Source organism: Juglans microcarpa x Juglans regia, chromosome 4D (genome assembly GCF_004785595.1).
Source record: "Juglans microcarpa x Juglans regia isolate MS1-56 chromosome 4D, Jm3101_v1.0, whole genome shotgun sequence".
In the NCBI taxonomy this organism is placed as follows: Eukaryota; Viridiplantae; Streptophyta; class Magnoliopsida; order Fagales; family Juglandaceae; genus Juglans; species Juglans microcarpa x Juglans regia.
This window is the reverse complement of record NC_054600.1, coordinates 20,963,218-20,985,149: the sequence shown is the minus strand read 5'-3', so window position 1 is coordinate 20,985,149 and position 21,932 is coordinate 20,963,218. Positions and strand designations below refer to the sequence as shown.

Sequence of the window (21,932 nt, the reverse complement as noted above, 5' to 3'; positions counted from 1 at the left end):
AAGAAATCCAGTGTATTTTCCTTTCATTTTCTTGCTGACCCCACCAATAATTTTGCATAACCCTATTAATGTCTCTGAGGAGACTACATGGGAGTTAAACTCTCATGCTACTTGCATTACTGATTTAAGAAGAATTTCTTTGCTTGCCTAAGAGAGGGTCTTCGCTTTGTTGTTGTTGATCCTATACCTTACTTTGTTCAGAATGCTTCTAAAGGAGTTTGATCGAGAACTTCCAACAAGAGCTGGCAAGCCAAGATATTTTCCATAAAACATGATAGATCTAACTCCTGCAATTCTCAGAAAAATTTCTTGTGAGTCTCTCGAGGTATTCTTGTTAAACTAAGTGGACATTATTCAACCTTTGCCAAGATGCCTTCTCATAAATGGTTAGAGTATGAATCAATGTGCTCCATTTTAGAGAATTAGCTTTGCAATATAGTAAACTATCATCTATAAAAATTAGGTGATTAATGTGGATCTTGGTTCTAGCAAGTGGAACACCTGTGATGGAGCCTGAATTTTCTGCACAGTTTAGAAGAGAACTCAAAGCTTCAGCACATAAGATGAATAGGTAGGTTGATAATGGATCACCTTATTCGTCTTGTTGGCTTGAACAAATGTTGAGGAAGAACATTAATCAGGATAGAATATGACATATTCAATAAATTTCATCACTAGATTCAATGTGCTACAACTATATTCTCTGAGATTAATCTCTCAGGAACAAAAACAGATTGAATAGGGGAGATCATAATCTCTAGTAAAATCTTTTTCAGTCTATTGGCTAGAGTTTTTGAAATGATTTTATAAATAACATTACATAGACTAATATGCCTAAAATCAGACACTTTGGTGGGATTTTATCTTGGAAATCAAAGCAATATGAGTTTCATTGATCTCAGTAATCAAACAACTTGAGTTAAGCACATACATGACCACTTCAATAATCTCTTTGCCAATTGAACTCCTGTGATTCTTATAAAATGCAGGTGGAAACCCATCTGGTCTTGGGAAACTTATGGAGTTTATCTGAAAAATTGCCTCCTCCACTTCCTGATTAGTGAATTTCTTGATAATATTATTGTTCATGACTATAGTCACTATGGTGTGCATGGAATTAAAGCACTCTTCAATGCCTTCTAGTTGATACTTTTGGAACTGGGCACTGATTCCCTCTGGTGTTGTTGCCACATTACCACATCCATATGAGATTTTGTGAATTGCATTTGTTTTCCTTCTTTGGCTTGCACACTGGTGGGAAACTTTTGTATTTTTATCACCTTCCTTTAACCATCTTTGCTTGGCCCTTTGCTTCCATTTAATGTATTCCTCTTCAATAAGCCAATCCATTTTCTTTTGTAAAACTTTAATACTGCTAACTAGATCACCTTTATTAACTTTTGGAGCTTCAAGATCTAATTAAGGTTAGAATTTATAAGCCTTTTAGAATTCCCAAAGTTCTCTTTACTCCATGCCATCAGATTTGCTTTGCATCTCTGTAGCCCACCTGTAGTAATCATCATCTTATTAGCTGTTAACATAGGCTCGTACAATTCTTCTTTTACTAACAGGTGATACTACTTCCTTTGTGCCCAATTAGCTTCATATCTGCATGGGTTTTCTCTATTTCATGCATCTTGCAGCCTATGATTTATCGTGATAACAATAGGCCTATGATTTGAACTTTGAGCTACCATTGATCTTATTGTGGTATTTGCAAACATGTCATGCAAAGGTACAATTGCCAAAGGCTTTGTCTAATATTTCTTTGGTAAAGTGCTTTCCTTCCCTGCTATTGCTCCATGTGTACTTGTCTCCTATAATTTTATTTACAACATGATGATGATCATACTTCTATGAGTCTTGCATGCTACATGTTAAATTTAAATGAGTGAAATAATTTTTGTGCATGGTTGTCAGAAGTGAGATTCTCTTATGGTTGTGCCTCAAATATTGCCCAGTGTGTCAGCATTAGTGAAGGAAAAATCACGAAAATGATGAGCCATGATTGTCATATCTTCATGCAAATATTGTTGCCGGTTGTGATTGGTGGGTACTCATGACGTCGAGCTTTAACAAAGTTAAGCTCGTTTTTCAATGAATTTTGTTCATGAACATTGACCTTATCAGTGTTGCATCGACTTCAAGTTAATATCCCTATCATTCTTTGTAAACTAGAAATGATATTCCCACATGCATTTTTTGATATTATGGTACATATTGCTATTCTTTTGCTAGAAGAGGCATTGCTAGCAGGACTTATGCAGTACAAGTGGATATACCCTTTTGAGAGGTATCTAGAGAAGTTCAGTACGTTTGAAACAAAGCCAGTCCAGAAGGCTCAATTGTTGAGGCATATGGTCATGTCGAGTGCTTGACATTTTGCACCAAGTACCTTAATGATATTGAGACTAGATATAATCGAGATGAATGCAACAGTGACGTTCCTGTTGCATCAATTGAGCTGAGAAATGAGCCAAATTTATCTATTTTCTCACAGAAGGTGCATTGGTTGGGGTAGGAATCTCTCACAAATTAATGGACACACTATAAGCCAAGACCCGGTGGTATGTGTTTAATAATTGCACGAAGATTGAGCAATACATAGAGTGAGTACACCATGCTTGCTATGGTAAGTGTTTCATATTGTCATATTGTTATCAGTGTCTTCCTGACGTATAGATATTTTGTAGTGAGCTAGTAACAAGATTAAAGAAGAGGACCTGACTAACATCAGCCAGAGTAAATTCTCAGTGTGGTTCAGATCACGCATAAGTTACCATACCATCTAGGGATGCTACCTACACCCTATGGGGCAGGGTTGCCCCCATCCCGCCCCTGCCCTCGCATGGAGGGGGGGGGGGGCTAATCTGCCCCATGATGCGGGGGTGGAGGCGAGGGCGAGGGCGGGGTGGACTGCTAATCTGTCTTTTGCCCTAGTGTGCTAAGCGTTGCAAGTGTTTTACCTAAAGGATCTGAGCTTGGGGGGAAGTTGGCACATTGTACAAAAGATGACAAATAGAAATGTTTATAACATTCACCCGATGATCTTGGTTGAGGATGATGATGATTAATCCTCTAGTAGTGATGCAGATGATGAGGATCACATTGATCTTAGCAACTATGGGCGTATTAATGAAAATGACTTAGCCATGCCCAGTTCATTTCATTGATTCAATGAAGAGCATTTGCCCGTTGGTCCCCCAACCATATCACGAAATGTAATGTCCCAACCATTTGACAATGAGGTCTTTATTGATGATGACACCATTGACAAGGAATTGGGGATGAAGAATATAAATGATGGGGATAGCGATGGTAGTGAATGCGACCATCGTCTGCACAATGAGGTGGAGGATAATGATGGTATTTCTTATCCTATGTATGATCATAGGCTAAACTCATTAATGTGATAGTGATTGAGTTGATGAATGATGTATTGATTATAGGTTCTCTATTTTATATATAATGCTGATCATCATATCATAACTATTCATGGGTTCAAAGCCTTCATCTTAAACCAACCTTCCATGAGCACTAGTCATGGAAACATTTTTGCAAGTATTTCCAATTCACAACCCATTATAAGAGTTGCTTTCTTAACCATCTTCCAATATATGTATTGAGGAATTATACTGCTATCTTACTTTGTGTATATGGTTCTTTGTAGATAGCACGTGACTTTAATTGACTCAAAGAAGCTGGATGATATGTAAGTGAAGGTACTCAGTTGGGATTGTGATGGTGCATATGGTGTTGTTTTTTTCGACTAAATGTACATAGTTAATTGTTTTAAATCATTTGGGAGCATTGGATTTTCTCAATTCATATTAAGAAAATAGTTTAACCATACTCAAATATTGGGTGGGCTTAGAGCATTACCATTAGAAAAGTACATATAAACAGAACAATGATATTAAGTACTCATTTCTTAATATTTGAGCATGAGCACAACTGACATGGTAAATCACGATTGTGATTGATTTTATTTTTTATTCTTCATAGTCGAGATTGAGGTTGGCAGGCCTTATAAAGAAGTTAAGTTTGGACAGCTACGTACTACTATAAATAACATTAGCATTCTACATGGACATAAATCAAGCCCATGAAATTCTTAGGATGCTAGAGTACTATGGGTGGATTTTTCACACCCATGCACAATAGGCATATAAAACTACAAAAACTATTAGGAAAAATCTAAAGCTCAACTCAGTGTTCTATTGAAATCATAATGCCAACCTGTAAATCTGAACAATTTCTTTTCTGGGGTACATGTTTTCTTGAAATAATAGATGTTGGTAAATTGGGAAAGGTGAATGATATGTTGTTGGGAAATTGTGGTAGATAAAGTGGATGATATGTACCCTAAAATCTGTAATTATCTTAAGTAGATGATGAATGGAGAGGTACTTTTGATTTGTGTAGGTGGATATGAAAACTAATGGGGTGTATTTCTTAGTGACTCTAAATCAGTATTATTATTGCCCAATATCAGATGTCATTTCTTGGACATTATACTTGTGCCTATAACATATCTATGATAATGTTTGCTTGAGTAGACAAATGTATTTAACAATAACAAGAGTCTCAGAGAGTAGTCTAAAGGAAGTCAATAGTGACTCATTAGGTTTATATATTGTATGCAAATGAAGTGGTTTGTATCAGCCCAATTTTCAGAACACCTACATCGAAGGTTGAACCATGTTATTGATGAACTTGGATGGTCCATTGCCAGGGGTGTTTGTGATGGATTGTTTGTATTTGAAGAAATATGGGTCAATGTCAAATATTGATTGTTAGTGTAAATCTGTAAACGTATGCCAACATGAAAGCCTGGTAAATGACGTATGATTTATGAATGACATAATAACGGAAATTAATGCACACATGATTTATGGATGACATAATAGCTGAAAAATCCACACATTAACATAGTTGCATGTAAGGCACATGAGTATCCAATTTACAACATTGCTATAAAACTTCCAATTGAAATTGCAAGTAAATGTTTAAATGATCGGGTGAGTTACATTTATTGGAAAATATGATAGAAAGACCAAAATTGGGAATATGAGGCCGATTTTAATATTTGGCAAAGTACTATTGTCAAGTGTAAGCGATGCTTGTGAAATTAATGTTGCCAAGACTGTCCCCCTGAACAATAATGTAAAGAAAAACCGATGGCATGTATTTTTAACTTCTTTACATATTAAAAATCCTCTAATTATGTGGTTTTGTATGTTGAGAAATTAATAAATGTTGTGGACAACATTATCCTTGTAAAGATAAATTAACAAACTACGTATTGGAGTACTCCAATATATTATTATATCATTGGCTATTAAAATCAAATTTTAAAGCGATTATTATATATTGATTTTAGAAAGATAATGCTGACTTTTCCATATGTTTACCTCACTTTAGAATGCATGTTACTTGGGATTGATTTGTCCAAAAAACAGTCTAGACAGTTTGCATTATATTCTACCAAGCAACACGTTGAACAACTGAAACCTCATAAATAGGTTGTCATGAGCAAGTGAAGAGGCAGGAGCTGAAAAGTGAAGAGACGAGATTGTAATTGTGGGAATCCATGACTTGGCGCCAGGGTGATGGGTTAGTGACAATGATTATAGACACGTTAAAAAACTCCTGCTTAGCTCCTACCCCAGTTATTTCCACCATGTGCTCTGGTTAAATTGGCTCAAGGAAAGAAGTTGTTGAGGTAAAATTCCAGAGCCTTCTTCACTTCTTCACTAACTTGGTGTCCCCTAGAGCTTTCATCTTCATCGAGTGTGGGCTTCTTTCCACATATTCTTATAACCAAATCTTCTCACTGGTTTTACACCACTTTCAGCTCTCTCATGCAACCCAGGGACATCCATGTATTTTTATCCCATGCAAGGCTTGTTCAATAACATTTCTTTGACATGTTTGCTTAATTTATGTATGTTTTACACATGCTCAAATCTGATTTTAGATTTTCCTATTTTGAATAAGTCTAGGATTATTTTTGACAAGTCTAGGAGTTATTTTATACTCAAAGAATTAGTATAAAACGGTCCAAAGTTCTTAATGAGTATGGTTAACCCAGGGACTAGAAATTTACCTCTCGAGGATTTCACCTTCACATGCTTTTCTGATTATGTTATGTCATAAGTAAAGGTGACAAATTTTTTTTAAAGCTATTTTATACATGAAATGTGATTAGTCATGTTATGTTAAGCATAACCAAATTTTCTCGCTGGTTTTACACCACTTTGAGCTCTCTCATGCAACCCAGAGACATAACCAGATATTTCTCTCCCATGCAAGGCATATTTAGTTAACTTTTCTCAGAGTTTTCAACATTTTTTTTTGTTTGACTTTATACATACTCAAGTCTAATTTAGTATTTTCCTGAGAGGTGTCATAGAGGTATTAGTGTTGATATGTTCATTTCTTGTAACTTGACTTTGCACCATTTTATTAGGTTTGCATATCAATGAAAGAATAAAACAATGATATATATATATATATATATATAATATCTAACACTTTGTTGGTGGGGAATTAGTAGTAGGCACTAACAAATAGCACTCATGTTGCCCTAAATGTAATAACTCTTGTTTACTTTGTTTTGTGGGTTGCATGTTGAAAAGTAGAAGTAATTCCAGTAAAGACAAAGATGTCATGACAATCTGTAAAGGGAGGAAAGATGGGACAAGGTGGACAAAGTAGACCAGTATCAAACTTGGCACATATAGACGCAGATGCACTGCTTCTGACAAGAAATTTATGAGACGAGGAGGACTCACTTTCAAATGATTCAACTCAAGCAGTACTAGATGTGGGCCTACAAGAGTCCATGGATGTAGAACATGGTAAGAGGGAAATGTTACCATGGGTATGACAACTATTAAAAATAAATGTTATAAATTAATTTTCTACCATAAATACTTGATTATTCTTGAAACATATTGTCCTTATTGTGAACAGTATAATAGTTTATATTCTTCAATATATAGTTCCATCTATAAAAAAAGGGGCCTAAGGCTAGTGAGGGGCACACAATTTGAATGCCTCTGAAAGTTGTGTAAGAATCCTTTACATATCAAGGATGGGTATAGAGGTCCATCATGCGAGAATGTTTCCATCTTTATTGGTCGAGTGACGTGGATAGTTAGAGTACATGCAGAAATGAGGCATGCAAGTTGAAGTACTGTCGAAACAATGAAGGAGAAACAAGAGCCCATTAATCATGTTAGAGTACGGGTTTATTATATATGCATTAGTGATGATGTTTATGAATTTCTATATATGTTTGATTCATGACATGTAACATGGATAATGATTTTGAATTTACAGGCCGACTTTATGTTTGATTGGACAAAAGACAACCATCATGAAATGGTAATAACATTTTTCGCTGATAAGTACAATGTATATAACTATGAACTTCACAAAGTCTACTTAAAAACTTAAAATTTGCATCGCATGAGGAGGCCCTATCTGGTGGGACGCCTATGGTGGACAAACCTATTTGGGAGTGGCTATGTGAAAGGTGGGTCAGTGGAACATTCAAGGTAAATATTATAATGTTGTCCACACAAAATATTACATTAGTCATTCTTATTTTTGTTATAGCACCTGGTCTTTTTATTTTGCTCTCTTTCTACCTTCGAGCAGTAAGTGTATATATGAGACTTGATATTTTTTGAAATGTTTCAGAAGCAGCCTCGAAGAAATACTGCTAATAGACAAAAACCAAAGGTGAAACATATAGGTAAGAGGAAATCATTTGTTAGGCGTTTGGAAGAGAAGGTAAGATTTAGGTGTGCAGTATAATATGTGGTTTATTAATCTGAGTTTGAGCCTTACCTATTGTTTTTTAATTGAAGTGCAGATGACATTGAATCTCCTTCATTTCTACATAGAAGCACACTGGTCATGGCAGAAGGGTAAACTTATCAATGCAAAAACTGAACACAATTATGTAAGTTTGCATATGATTTTCACACTTGCTGGAATATGTATTGAGTCACCGATTATCTAATTTTCTTTCTTATGATGTTCAAAATATTATGGTTGAGAAGTTGAATGAGAAAGACTCTGAAGAGGATACTAATGTTGCAACTGCATCTATTTTCAAAGAGGTGTTAGGGTTTATATCTGGGTATGCACAAGGGCTGGGGCACTCAGTCATTTTTGAGCCATCTCCTTCAATGCAAAAGAACAAGGCATTTGTGCATATGGCCGAGTAGAATGAAAAAAACAAAACTTGTTCAGAAATTTACAAGACTCAACTAGAATTACTTATGGGTGATATGGCTGCTATTAGGAAATATTTTTCTTAAGAATGGGAACTAAATAAACTTTCAAATGTCAGAGTTGAAGTCAAATAGTGAGTCTCATAGAGAGACTCAAGAAGATGCTTAGGCATCTCTGTTGCTGGAAAGAAAGTGAACTTTTTTTTGTCTTTTTTGTAAATTGTATCAACCTTGTAGTCATGGTAGTGTGTGAAATGCCAATCTTTTGATGTACAGTGTGAAAAGTGTTAGGGGTGTTATGTTAGAACAAATGTCAGGGGTTAGTTGTGGTTATACAACTATATGTTGTTTTTGAGATTATAATAATTGATAAATTCATGTGCATAGCTACTTGTAGGGCTGAGCAGAAATTTGAAAATCCGACTCCGCTTCGACTCTGCCAAGTCGAAGTCAGAGTCGGAGTTTTTTTTTTCTCCTTGGAGGTCGGAGTCGGAGTTGTTGATGAATCGACTCTGAATCCACCACTCCACCTCTACCTCTTGGCCCTCCGACTCCGCCTCCAATTTTATACATATTTTATAAAAATATAGGTATTTTTCTATATATTAATTATTTAAATTTTATACAACTATATCTTATATAGTTAGTTAAATTCAATAATAGACTAGTTAAATAATATAAAGTCAAAGTCGGAGTCGGAGGTTGGGTCCTCTAACTCCGAAGTGGTCGATGCTTAGCCCTAACTACTTAGCAGGGTGATGGTATGTGGGAGGTGAAGCTTGTGGTTTATATGATGGAGTAATTATCTTCTCCTATTTTATTGCTGGCTTGTAGTGCTTATTACATTTGCGAATCGGGCGATTAAAACCAACAATTCATTCTATTCAGGGATGCACCAGCTTGCATGTAGCTGTATATCATAGGAGTCCTGACAAATAGCCAACCGATTTCATGGAAGGCAGCTGTCAAGAGAAAGTGGAGAGAATTGGCAAACCACCAACCATTTGAAAAATATACTTGGACATAAGTTACCAGTAAGGAAAACCTATCCATACTAGTCATTTCTGAAATATATTTAGGTTTTTTTCCTAATTCATGATGTTTGCATATGGAAGTCATCATTTTCAAAAAGTTTGGTTATAATATAAATAGGTTGCCATGCAAGTAGTGGCTAGTGTATGTTTGGATGGTGGATTTTATATGGCTAATCATTGTGGACTTGTATCTTTTATGTGAAAAATCATACTTGAGTGATTTCATGGACTCCAAGTCTTTTTCAATGGCTCCTAGGCATATTTTATAAACACATGACAATGATCCCATCCCAACAAATATGTGGGCTGTTATAGTAAAACATTTTTGGGGCGTCTTTGCATGAGGATTTTATGATAAACTTGAGTAAGGTGTATGAAATCACCAGTTGGATTTGGGACACGTTTATAAAGCCACGTAATGTTCCAAAACCTATGAGTATTAGCTGGGACGATTGATTTATTGTAGTGTCCTAATACTATAGGAAGACTAATTATGGGCTAATATGGTTTGAATATTTTTTTCAAGTAGTTATCAGCTCCTAATGTGTGAATGAAGATGTTATGTGGTGAATTACTTGTCGTGGCAATATGTAATATTTCTCACAAGAAACATCAAAATCATTGTCTATTTGTGGCGAGCTCAAAGGCCTTTGTCCGCCGCTTTCTTTGCCGAAAAAAGTAGGTATTTTCCATGAGTTGGGCTTTTAGTAGAGAAAGATATTTTGTATCATCAGTTTTATCCCACGAGCTTCCCACTATTAAAATTAGTGGAAAAAGAGTTTTTCCCACGGAATTGAGGCATCTTGCTAGTTGCCACCATAATCCCTCGTGGGGAAAATAGATATCTATTGCCATGATTCCATGAGTGACCCATCTGATCTATGGATCAACGGCAGCTCCAAAACTTCGGCTTCTACATACTATATCAACACCCAATTAGAACCAACCTCACTCGCTTCTCTAAAATTTTAGTACGTACACTGATAACTTAGGTGGTGTTTTGATCTGTCAAAACCCCACTTTTTGGTTTTTCACTTATATATATGTTGTAGGATGAGTATTTTTCTTTCCGGCCGTTCGGTCTCACTCTTTGCTTGAATAATATTTGCCTCTGGTGATCACTACTATTCAAAATCAGGTACAAGACTAATTTGTTTTTTAGTGTAGGTTTGAAATTTTTCGTGACCACCATTACACAAAGTCTTCGTTTTGAACAAAATCCAACTGTCTCGATTGCAAAGTCTTGCAAGTCACCTAGCAGCTATATGAGTCTAATTGGTTGACTAATCTCTCAGGATATTTAATTACAACTCGTGAAGTTAATCTAGCGATAGCGCAATAAAGTACTTGACCTTTTGTTCTAATTTGATACCAAACAAATTAAAATTCAAATGGACTAACTTTTTTCATTTGAATATTTATATATATATATATTATATATCAACAAATTATTTTTACATTAACATCTCCATATATATAAGTTTAATCTCCATATAATTTAGCTAGCGTCGTTGGACAAGCTTACAAGGTTATAATAAAATGTTACATTAAAAATGCATATTGCATCCCCAAGCTCTTAATTAAATACATCTTCAACTTAATTAATTCCCAATATATTTATTTATGTCCATATATATTTTTAAACGAGGCTCATAAAATTTTTCTTTAAAGAGATACGTACATATGTAATTAATTCCCAGGCCAAAAATTGAACTGGCGAATAGCAATTGGTTATATATAATGTACACAGCATGCATATACTCAGAGAGTGGAGGGACAAATTAAAGTTAATTGGGTACGGAAATGAGCAATCTCTCCAAGTTGTTCCACCTCCTTCGCCACTTTTTCCACCTTCTCCACTACCTCCATTAATAAGAACACAAGGGTTGCCATTGCAAGTCCATGATCACCATTCTCCATAAACTTCGAAGGTGACGACGACATAACCGAGCCGAGCTCTAGTCTCGCTGACTTCAAATTTGGCACAATCGAAGCTCCAGCATGACATCTTCTCATTTTCAAGATACTCTCCCCAAGCTCTCTTAGTGTCCATGCAAGTAACGATCCAACTGCTTCGCATGGTTCTTTCAGTGTTTCTCTCTGATGAGTTGTTGGCTGCCAATATATAGAACAATTCAAATTAAGAAATTATAAGCTTATATATGAGGCTTAATTTGTAAAAGTTTTCAAGTAAAAAGGAAAGTTATTGCGTGGACATATATATGGTACGTAGGTCAGGCCGGAGACACTAGATAATTATAATTAAGTACCTCATGTTTAGGAGATTGAAGACAAGTTTTCAGTGAAAGGATGGTTACTGCCAGCTCTCTAAGATGCTCTCCAATCTGCAAATATTTTTCCCAAGGGTAGTACAGTCCGAATTTTCCGTGCCATGGTTCCCATTTTGCGAAATTTGTCTGAAATATTATATATAGAACCGCATGGATTAATATTTTTCCTACAGTGAAGATTGTCTATAATTCATGTTGGTAGTACTCAAAACGAGAGGATTATTATCATTATTTTTAAAAGAAGTTAAGACGTCCCGTCAGAGCAGCTTAATGGAACATTGATGATCATGGCGTTTGTTTTGTTTTATATTTTCCATTTTTTTTTTTTTTTTGCATGTTCAAGATCTGAGCAAACATTTGATAGCTTAGCAAAGAACTTAGCACTATTTTCTGATAAATATATTGATTAATGTCAAGATGTATTATACCAGTGCCTCGTCCTTGAACTTGGAGTTCAGGATGGATTTGCAGCCACTAAAATTTGCTTTAGGCTGGTTTTCCTTTTCGCTCATGAAACTGAAGTATTCCTCCAGGCATCCTACGACGAACATGATTAAGACAAGTTATGATCAGAATAGACAAGTTAAGAGCTATCTATCTAGATAATAATGCACTCTAAAGATTGAAAGCCAGACAGAAAAAAATAGCCATTTAAAGAAGTTTACCTTCTATAGAGAGTGCTAGGTCTTCAAATTTGGAGGCAAAAGAGTGATGAAGTTCATCGCTAGCCCAAACAGGGAAGACAAGCAAGCTTACGAAAATGCAGATGGCAAAGCCCATACCAATTGTTGAGAGACGTTCACGGGCTACTGTCATGACCTCTTCAGCACGTATACCAGAAACCACTACTAAATTGAAGGTGAGGATGAATATCATGACCCCATAATCATATCTTTTCTTAATGCTTGGAACCATTCGCGTATATGTTGCAGCTGCAGCTGAAATTAATTTAATTTGACGATTAATCAGCAGAATCATATCATTCTTCAGAGAGATATATATAGGCTTGATTATTATATATATATATATATATACAGCTTAGGCAATTATATGCATGATAGTTGCTTTAATTTGCTGCAATACGTTGGGTATAGATCGAATATATGTAAAATGCATTGCGTATTAGCCTGCATATTGCCTATGATCAGAATATGTGTTGAATATGTGTAATAAAATGACAAAGCCATAAAATAAATAAATGCATTTCTCAAGGATCGCAGCCAGTACCAATAGATGGCTTAGGAAATATATATTGTGCTGAGTTGTACACGGTTCCTTTCTAAAATAATAGTAATAATAATAGCAACAGCAACAACGACGCACCATCAACTAATAGGATTCAGATCTTTTTCTTTCGTTTTTTTCTTTAATAAAGCATCAATATCTTATTATAAGCTTACCAAGAAAGGACAATTAATTAAACTTTCGTGCTTAATATTTTAAGGAAACATGATAGAATTAAATAAACTTGGATAGCAGTGAAAAACTTTCTAGCTCCATTAATAATAGCATTAACGCATTTTTCTTTCTTTCTTTCTTTCTTTCTTTCGTTAATTAATTCCAAAGAATAAGCTACGTAAGTCTTACCGAAAATGAAAACAGAAACGCCAACGACAATGGCGTTGCCAATACCACCTACTTCTTGAGCTAGGGCTGCTGCTAAACAACCCAGTCCACCTCCTAATATAGTTCCAAGTCCACGGTTCAAGCCCTTGCTTAGTGTAGCACCTGCCATATAATATATTAATTAATATATCATCCACAAATAGCAGAAAATGAAATTAGTTTCGAAGCAGCTAGCTAGCTAGCACTTAACATGCATGCATGATTTTCTTTTTCTTGGACTATATAATCAGACTTCATATAATATATATATAGGATTACGATAAACAAACCTGCATAGAACTCAAAGATGACCACAACAGTCATTATAGCCCACATGGCATTTGCTCCAACTTGACTAAAAAGTGGATCCAAGAGGTAGAGAAGTGAAACCAAAACCAGCGCAGTTCCAACCTTGACACTATGAATGACTCTTCTCAGGTCAAGCTTAGTTTTCTTTTCTCTAAGATTGGAAAAAATGGGAGGAAGTGAAAATTTGAGTACTTTCTTCTTCTTTTCTCTTAGATAGGAAATAATGGGTTGAAGTGAGAAATAAGACTTCTTCTTCTCCTCAAGAGCAGGAACCCCCTCTCCATCCGGAATAGATATTACAGTTGAGCCCATATTGGTGATGAATATTCTCCCTTTCTCCTTTTTTTCGATCCCCCAGATTTTTGCTTGAAATGAACTTCACTTCCTTGTTCATGAGTAGTATGAGTTGGAGAAAAACCATATATATATATACACATGGTATCGCTAAACAGGAGATATATAGGGAAAGTGGCTGGAACAGGCACTATGCACTTTCACTAAAAACAACAGGAGGAACCTAAAAAGACTAGAAACGTGAACATGAGAAAACCGCATTTACAACTTTGTGCAATTATCTCAATGTGCACAAATTATATTTTTTGAAGTTATAAGTGACTCTAGTGGAACACGCTTAATTGCACTGCACGACGCAGGCTACCTTGTTAAACAGTACATGATATTGTGGAGGATGGTCTTATCGCAACACCTCTACGCATTTCGTACATGTGGGGGATCGATCGACCTACGTACATACCTAGCTTCATGTAGGGTTTCGATTGGATAATATATCCCACAATACTTTTAAAGCTAATCTGTATATATAGCCAGTAGTAGAGAGACCATACTCCGACAGTACTTATCTAAGTTTCACTAAGCTTTTAATTTCCAATTATTTCTTATTCATGTTAGTGGATGCTTGCGAAATAGCCAGGTAGGTTTCAATATTATCAATATGTCTACGTACATACGTGTGCGCAGATTGATCAATTAACAGGCCGCTAGGCCAGCGATCTGCATTCCTTTATGACTGTTCCATCATGCCTGCGTGCATGCTGGCCGGCCTGCTTCTTTTGCGCATGTTTTTCTATCATGATACGTGCATATTATATGTATATGCATGTGTAATCTCTCTGATTTATACGTGTAGTTAGTTCCATAGTTAGCTAGGGAAAATAAATTAATATTATGTGTGATATTGTTTTACTACCAGCTCGATCGGAATTAATCGATCGTAAGTCCTATATAATATTAATCGTATATATTCCAGAGAAATGAGCCAAAGAGTGGCTGCCTGGAGAAGAGAAAGTGGAGTATAAATTACCATATAATTAATTAAATAAATTATAAAAAGGACGAGTCTTAACTTATATTCACAATACTACTGATCATATATCATGATAATTAATTAGAAAATGACACCCACCTGATCCCCTTAATTAATCGTGGCCCATCATATGTCGCATTGCGCCACTAACTTTTATGATGATCGATTTTATATACTTACGTGATCATGTTGGCTATTTCTCTAATGGGTACACCTAATATATATATATGTATATGTATGTATATATATATATATATATATATATATATATGTTTTAAACGACAAAATCCTGGCACTTCATATATACATACGTATATATGTTTATAAATGCGAGTAATATTTAGAGTGTGGCTCATCTGGTCATGAAGCTTCTCCTCAGTACAAATGCAGTTAAGGCTGGGAAGAAGGTCAATATATATCAATCAGTTACACTTGCCAAGAAATAATCTAAAATTGAGAAGTGCTACATATGCAAATAAATCTAACAAAAATAAATCCACAAACTGATATGATTTCATATGATACGTTAGATTTACTATACAACAAGAGTAGTTTTACAAATATCTAATGTATAATATCATTAATCCATGTACATTAGTTTGTGAGTTTATTTTTATAGAATTTTTTGTGGCTAAACTATTTCTCCTGAATATATAAATTAGTAAATATCTTCCAATCGATATATTCCAATATATAATTAACCTACTAAGATAAAACTATATATCAAGCTCCTCATCAGAATATAAATTAGCAAACTTAATATTGTTTGATATATAGCTAGCCGAGAAAATTATTTTGAGAAGTGCTGATACATTCGTTTGTTTTCACAACGCCTCTCAACTCATTTTATTTCATCTAATCATTACAATTTTTTCAAATTCTTACACAAAATAAAATGAACAATTCAACTTTTTCAAATCCCAAAACAAAAATAATATTAAAAAAATATATTCTAATAATATTTTATTCAACTTTTAACTTTAATCTCAAGTTATGATTTCATCTCATCTGTAAAAATAAACGAGACTAAAGTAATTTACCAAATTAGGTCAGCTTATCAACATAATTTACCATAAAGTAATTGGAAGTTTCTCTGAAGCATCCAGAAGAGGAAAAAAAAATTGAATTGTTGTTCATGTTGATCATGATACCATTCGGCCGGTATATATCGATAGAATATAGCAATGATCAGATTAATTGAATGTATATGGGTCTAAATTCTAGATGCTGATCATAAGAACATCCATTGCTCACAAGGCACGTGGAATTCACATTGATTTATTATATTTGCAAGAAAATTAAGCAGTACTAGTATATAATTATTTTTTCATTTTTTATTTTTTACTTTCAAATGTGTACGAAATCTGTACTTTCCATTCGTGCCTCCTGAGGCACTAATTGTAATTTATGAGCTTAATTAGGATTCCTTGATTTACGCGTTGTTGACTCGAGTGTCTGTCTAAAAGCATTGATCCCAACTGGCGTCCTGCAAATTAAAAGCAGATCGAGCATGGCCGTCCAAAAAATATAAACGATGTTTATATATGCAGTAATTAATTACATTGATTCGATCTAGAGGGATCAACGATAGAGTCAAATTATATTATATTAATTTGGAAAAGGAGCTTTCGGTAGTGCTCTAACCACAAAGAATCGGCTATGACATTGACAGATACCCGCCCATTGAAAGGTACAAATGTTGGTTTTGGCCTTTGGTAAAACATAGCTATCTCCACAAAGTTAAGGCACTTCTAAATTAAAGTCCTCCTTCTTTTGACGAAGGAGCTGTCATGGTTGTGTTCACATTTTACAATTCCTTTAGATAGGTTGTTGAATTAAACACTTCCATAATATCTATATATATATATATATATATCTAAATTCACATGTGAATTAAGTTCTGATCAGCGTGATTGCATGAATCCTAGAAAGCATGATATATATGCCGGCCTGAAAGCAGATTAATCAACATAAAAAGAAGAGATCAGAAGATAAGGAAATTGTTGATGGGACCTTAATACAATTTCTTTGGTATATATAGATATTAGTGATGATCAAGGACGTCTGAAAGTGATTAGAATTACTGTCATCTAATTTGTTTTGTACGTATCAGTCGGGTTTGTATCAGTAGTGGGGGGCTCTTAAATTCGTCTCAAGTCAACCTTTTTATTTTGTCACCATTCATGCATAATCATCCAATTTTTTAGTGGATATACTTCAATCTGCATGTATATATATATGATCTAGTACTTCTCAACTAACCAGTTCATAGTTGTGACGACTTTTCATTACGCATCCATCTGCACATGACAAGATTAATGTATTGGCAACACTTACAATATATATGAGGAATATGTTATATAGGAATCCAAGATATTTAGATTTTCAAGTAATCAAGTATAGATTGGGGTACTCAGAATAATATCTAGCTATTATATAAATTTGAAAAATCAATGAATTTCAGCAAAACATAAAAAAGAAACGGAGCATATTATATAAATACACACACACACACACACTAGCTCTTGAAATCCACATGACCAGTGTAGGTAACACAAATTGAAGTGAGCTTCGGGTATTCTCTTGCAATAATGGATGACCAAACATACTAGGAATGAGGGTTCTTCAGTTTCTTGGAGTTTCGTTCATGGGGTTTTAGGATTTTGTGGATCTTCCATCTAGGGTTTCTCAATATTGTACAAATGCCAAAAGGATTTTCATGACTTGGTAGTTTTCTCTTTTCAATTATTGTGTATTTTATGGAACTAATTACTTGATTATCTTAATGGATGCAAGAGTATTTTCTCACTTCGTTAATATTGGTAGATAGAAAATTTTATCCATGAGTCGTTAAGATTTTGAAACTTCATGAAGGCCAGTCTATATATTATACCATGAATGTTGTGAGAATAGACTGAAATGGATAGTGGTCATGTATATATTATGGTAATTAAGGATAATGCTAGTGGGCTGCCCAGCTAGTGTTTACCTCTAGGCATACCGTTAGTTATAAATTTTTAATTTTTTTTACTGTATTTTTTAAATATTTTTTTAACATCTTTAATCATTAAGAAAAAAATAAAACAAATACATAATTTTACTAATAGCCACTTCCTTAACCATTAAGTAATTAAGATTTTTTTAAAAAAAAAACCTAAAATGCATGAGTGGTAAGATTGAGTGGGCAAACACATGGGACTATCTAGTATTTTCCATTATGGTAATAGTGTATCAAATAGATGGGTCAGTTGAGTCAACCCGCAAAAAATGGCATGTATCATTGACCGCGTTCATTCAAATAAGAGAAGAGAAAATCTTCTAACCGGTTGATCTGTTCTTCCTCAAATAACAGTCCTCCAATATGTGTTTGACACGTAGGTCTTCCATTTCAGATTTCATATAACTACACAACGGCTGATAATGAAAAAAAAAAATTTCTCCTCCCTCTCTGCCCCACCTCTACTCCTGTAACCCTTCCCCTTTCCCTTCTCCTCTTCCAAAGCCTCCCTCCTGTTGACCCTCCCCCTCTCCCGTTGAAACCCAATCCACTGAATTTAGCCTAGATTCAAATGAAAAACACTCTCTTAAGCCCGAGACCCAAGAGCTCTCCCTTTCTCCTCTATCAATTGCTCTCTCCTCATCTCAAGCTTGAATGGTTTGGACATGGTAGCTCAAAGCAAACAAGTACACCCAGAAGGCCAAAAGTGTCCCTGACCATGGATTTCATCCTCATAGTGTACCATGATGATGGCTTTTTGGATTTAACTTGCCAAAAATTAATTTTCAATTGGCTTCAATGTTGAGTGTCATTGAGTTGCAGAGGTCTCTTTTTTATATCGTGAGCATGGTGAAGTTGTTTAAATGGTATACTTGTGCGGCACTAAATAGGGGCTTTAAATGTATGAAGTTTGGGGATGAAAAATTGTAACTTGCCGGCTGAATTTGCTACTCAGGCGCCACTCTCATCGTTTATGAGCTCCCCAACCATTTTCCAATTTTCGTTTTATTTATGCTTGAGATGAGAGGGAGGGAGCGATTGAGGGAGAGAAACTCAACAAATGGATTTAAGGGAGAGCTCATGGCCGACTTGGGGCTTGAAGTGAGAGAGACAGGGTCTGGAATTTGCAGGGGCTCCAAATTTCACAATACTGAGGTGAGGAACAAAGAGACTTATGATTTTATCCGGTGTGATCACTCTTATGATTTTTGTGTGAAATGGTTGACGTGGTGGGCTTGTATTGGTGGCTGTTAAAGCCTTACTAGTAGACGGATCATTTCAAAGCATTTTTTATAAGAGAAATGATAAACTATCAACTATCAACTAATTTACTACTCTTGAACTACTATTAAATAAAATAATATTTTTTTAAATTTTGATTAGGATTTGATGTATCTAAAATTTAAAAAAAAAATTATATTTTATGAGAAAGTAATAGATAAATTGTTGATGAGTTGTTAGTTGTTACGGCATCATTTCTCAATAAATAAATGGCTGAGTTGAGTTCCCACTTATTTCCATTTTTTTTTCTTTAAAGAATAGACACGTACGGTACTACCTGATTTAAATGACAATGTCATGTTCCTAAAGCGCAATTAGGGGGCGGCAGAGGAGTCTCTCTCTCTGTGGTTAGGTTATAAGCTTTAAAGTTTTAGAAGGGTCGATGTACCAATCAAATAAAGTAACTTTTTGAGTCCGTGCCACGGAAAAAACTCTATCCGTACTCTTCACAGATGGCCACCTTGTAGGCCGATCTATCGTCAACATATATATATGAAGAAGTCTTTCTTAGTCATGATGAGGTTTTTAGGAGTGTTTTAACTATTGAGGCCACTGCAGTCACGTCGGCATATATATATATATATAGTTGATGCACAGTCATCCACTCGATCCGGCCTGCATCAGTCCATCCATCATCCATCCTGAAGTTCCGGAGACCAATCACGTCACCCCCCAACTTGAGCACAAACGTCCGGCCACCATCCACAACATTGGCCCTCCAACCATGTTTTTAATTGGCATGTTATTGTTTACATGACCAATATATATTGTTCATAGACAACAAGGAACACATTCAAATTGGCCTTGTCTTTATATATATACAGTACTCATGTTTCTCGATTGGGGGTTAATGCTTGTTGCAGTTGCATTACACTCATTCCGCAAACTTTATACGTATATATAGTTTTCAAACTGGTATATCTATCGACATAGCGTACTATATTTTCGGCATGATCGAGTTTATATTGTATTTAAAACAATCAAGTTGTTTTTAGAATTTTGGGCATATATATATATATAACCTAATGATCTCGTTCTTAATTTACATGATTCACAGTTTGAGTTTGGAAAGGTCTCAATAATGAATGCTCAAAACATGAAGATAAAATCTTCGATATTTTGGATATATTGTAGGTATATGCAAGTTGATATATATATATATATATATATATATATATATGGTAAAATCTTAGTGATGGAAATAAGAGCTTAATTTTAAAGGAGTTATCACTATAAGAAAATTATTTATTTGTGACCAGTTAATTCTAACGAAATGATTATTTACAGTTAAAATGAATCTATTTTAGTCACAAATAATTTTTTTATCACAATTAAATAACCACAAAAACTTATTTTTCTTGTAATGTATCGGAGTTTGAGACTGCAAATAAAATTATCTAATTCAAATAGTAAAAGCAGTCTTGGAAAATAACCGATATGTACTAATCTTACTGGTCAAACCGAACATTTATGGGGAGTTGCAACATACGGCCAAAAAGCAAAACGAGTGAAGTTTCCGTATCATTCTACTTGTAAATTAGTCATGTGGAAGACACTTCTACATGACTTGACTGCTAGTTATATGTCGAGGTTTGATTTATAAGATATCTAAACTGTATATACAAAAGATGTAATAGTCAAAAGTTTAAAGATAAAGCCAGCTTAAAACAAGGCATAATCTTTCTTTTTTGTTCTCTTTTTACATGCGTAACCATAACGTAATTAATCTTTATAATGATCTGATGGTACTGTGCCCATCCATATTGTTTTCATCATTATGAACACATATCAAATCATTTATCTAAAAGATCAAAATGGAGTTAGAAATGAAAAAAGGGATGTCTCTTTTGTCTTTCAAAAGGAAATTAAAGTGCAGTCCATGATTAATATTGTAGTAGATGAGGATTAATAATGATAATGTGTTGATCTATATATCTAGCATTTTCACACAAATGTCCAATGGGAATTGATCATTTTTACCTCTCGATCACAACTTGCAAATTATAAGGGGTAGCTGAAAAGGCTGCGAGGAAACGAGCACTTTGTACGATTGATGATCAATTAACAGATCATCATCAAACCCTAGCTAGCTGCAGGTCTATATATATTCTTCCAGAGTATGATATATATATGTCACTTGAGTACTTGACCAACTACTAATTGACACGTAGTATGCATCTATATGTTGCATGTCACCCAAAACATATATATAGCATTCTTCAAATCGTCTTTAAACACGTAGATTTCCATTCTAATTAATTAATTAGCTGGTCAAGTGGTTCACATATATATATATATATAATATTAATATTATATATTGATATTAAAAAAGTTATGATATATTACCTTAATTAATATTACCAGCAGATGGAAGTACGTACGTATGTCACAGTTTGATTAATTTTGGTTACTACCTGCAAGCTGCTATATAGCTTAATTAAATTATCTTTCCAGTAGTAGTACTAGTATAGCTAGGTAGACGTCCTCATCAATCGATCGTTACATTTGAAGAAATTAATCATGATCTAGTACTATATATATTAATCTGATCAAACAATGATAACAATAATAAAAAAAAAAAAGCTAATTAAACAGAACGTACAGAAACCATCTATGTTAATTGTGTGCATGACATATGTGTGGCGTATGATCATTTGTAAATATTAATTAATTCATTAGAGTAGAAACATAAGACTTTATTAATAAAACATCGACCACCGTAGGTAGGTGATCATGGGATTCCTGATCAAGTTTTTTAATTATGATAACTAGTATTAATTAATTCATGGTTTGGTTACACATGAGAATTATTTGATCATTTCATATAATCATTATATTTTT

At 34.5% G+C, this 21,932-nt stretch overlaps 1 protein-coding gene across 1 annotated transcript; it reads right to left on the bottom strand.

Moving 5' to 3' along the window:
* Positions 1-10,917: 10,917 nt before the first annotated feature.
* On the bottom strand, positions 10,918-13,991 carry LOC121259424 (aluminum-activated malate transporter 13-like). Its single transcript, XM_041161016.1, has 6 exons — positions 13,470-13,991; positions 13,162-13,302; positions 12,240-12,512; positions 12,003-12,112; positions 11,558-11,700; positions 10,918-11,399 (listed from the first exon to the last, which is right to left on the bottom strand). Exons 1-6 carry the CDS (start codon positions 13,798-13,800, stop codon positions 11,045-11,047), a joined length of 1,353 nt encoding a protein of 450 aa, XP_041016950.1. The 5' UTR covers positions 13,801-13,991; the 3' UTR covers positions 10,918-11,044.
* Positions 13,992-21,932: the final 7,941 nt, after the last annotated feature.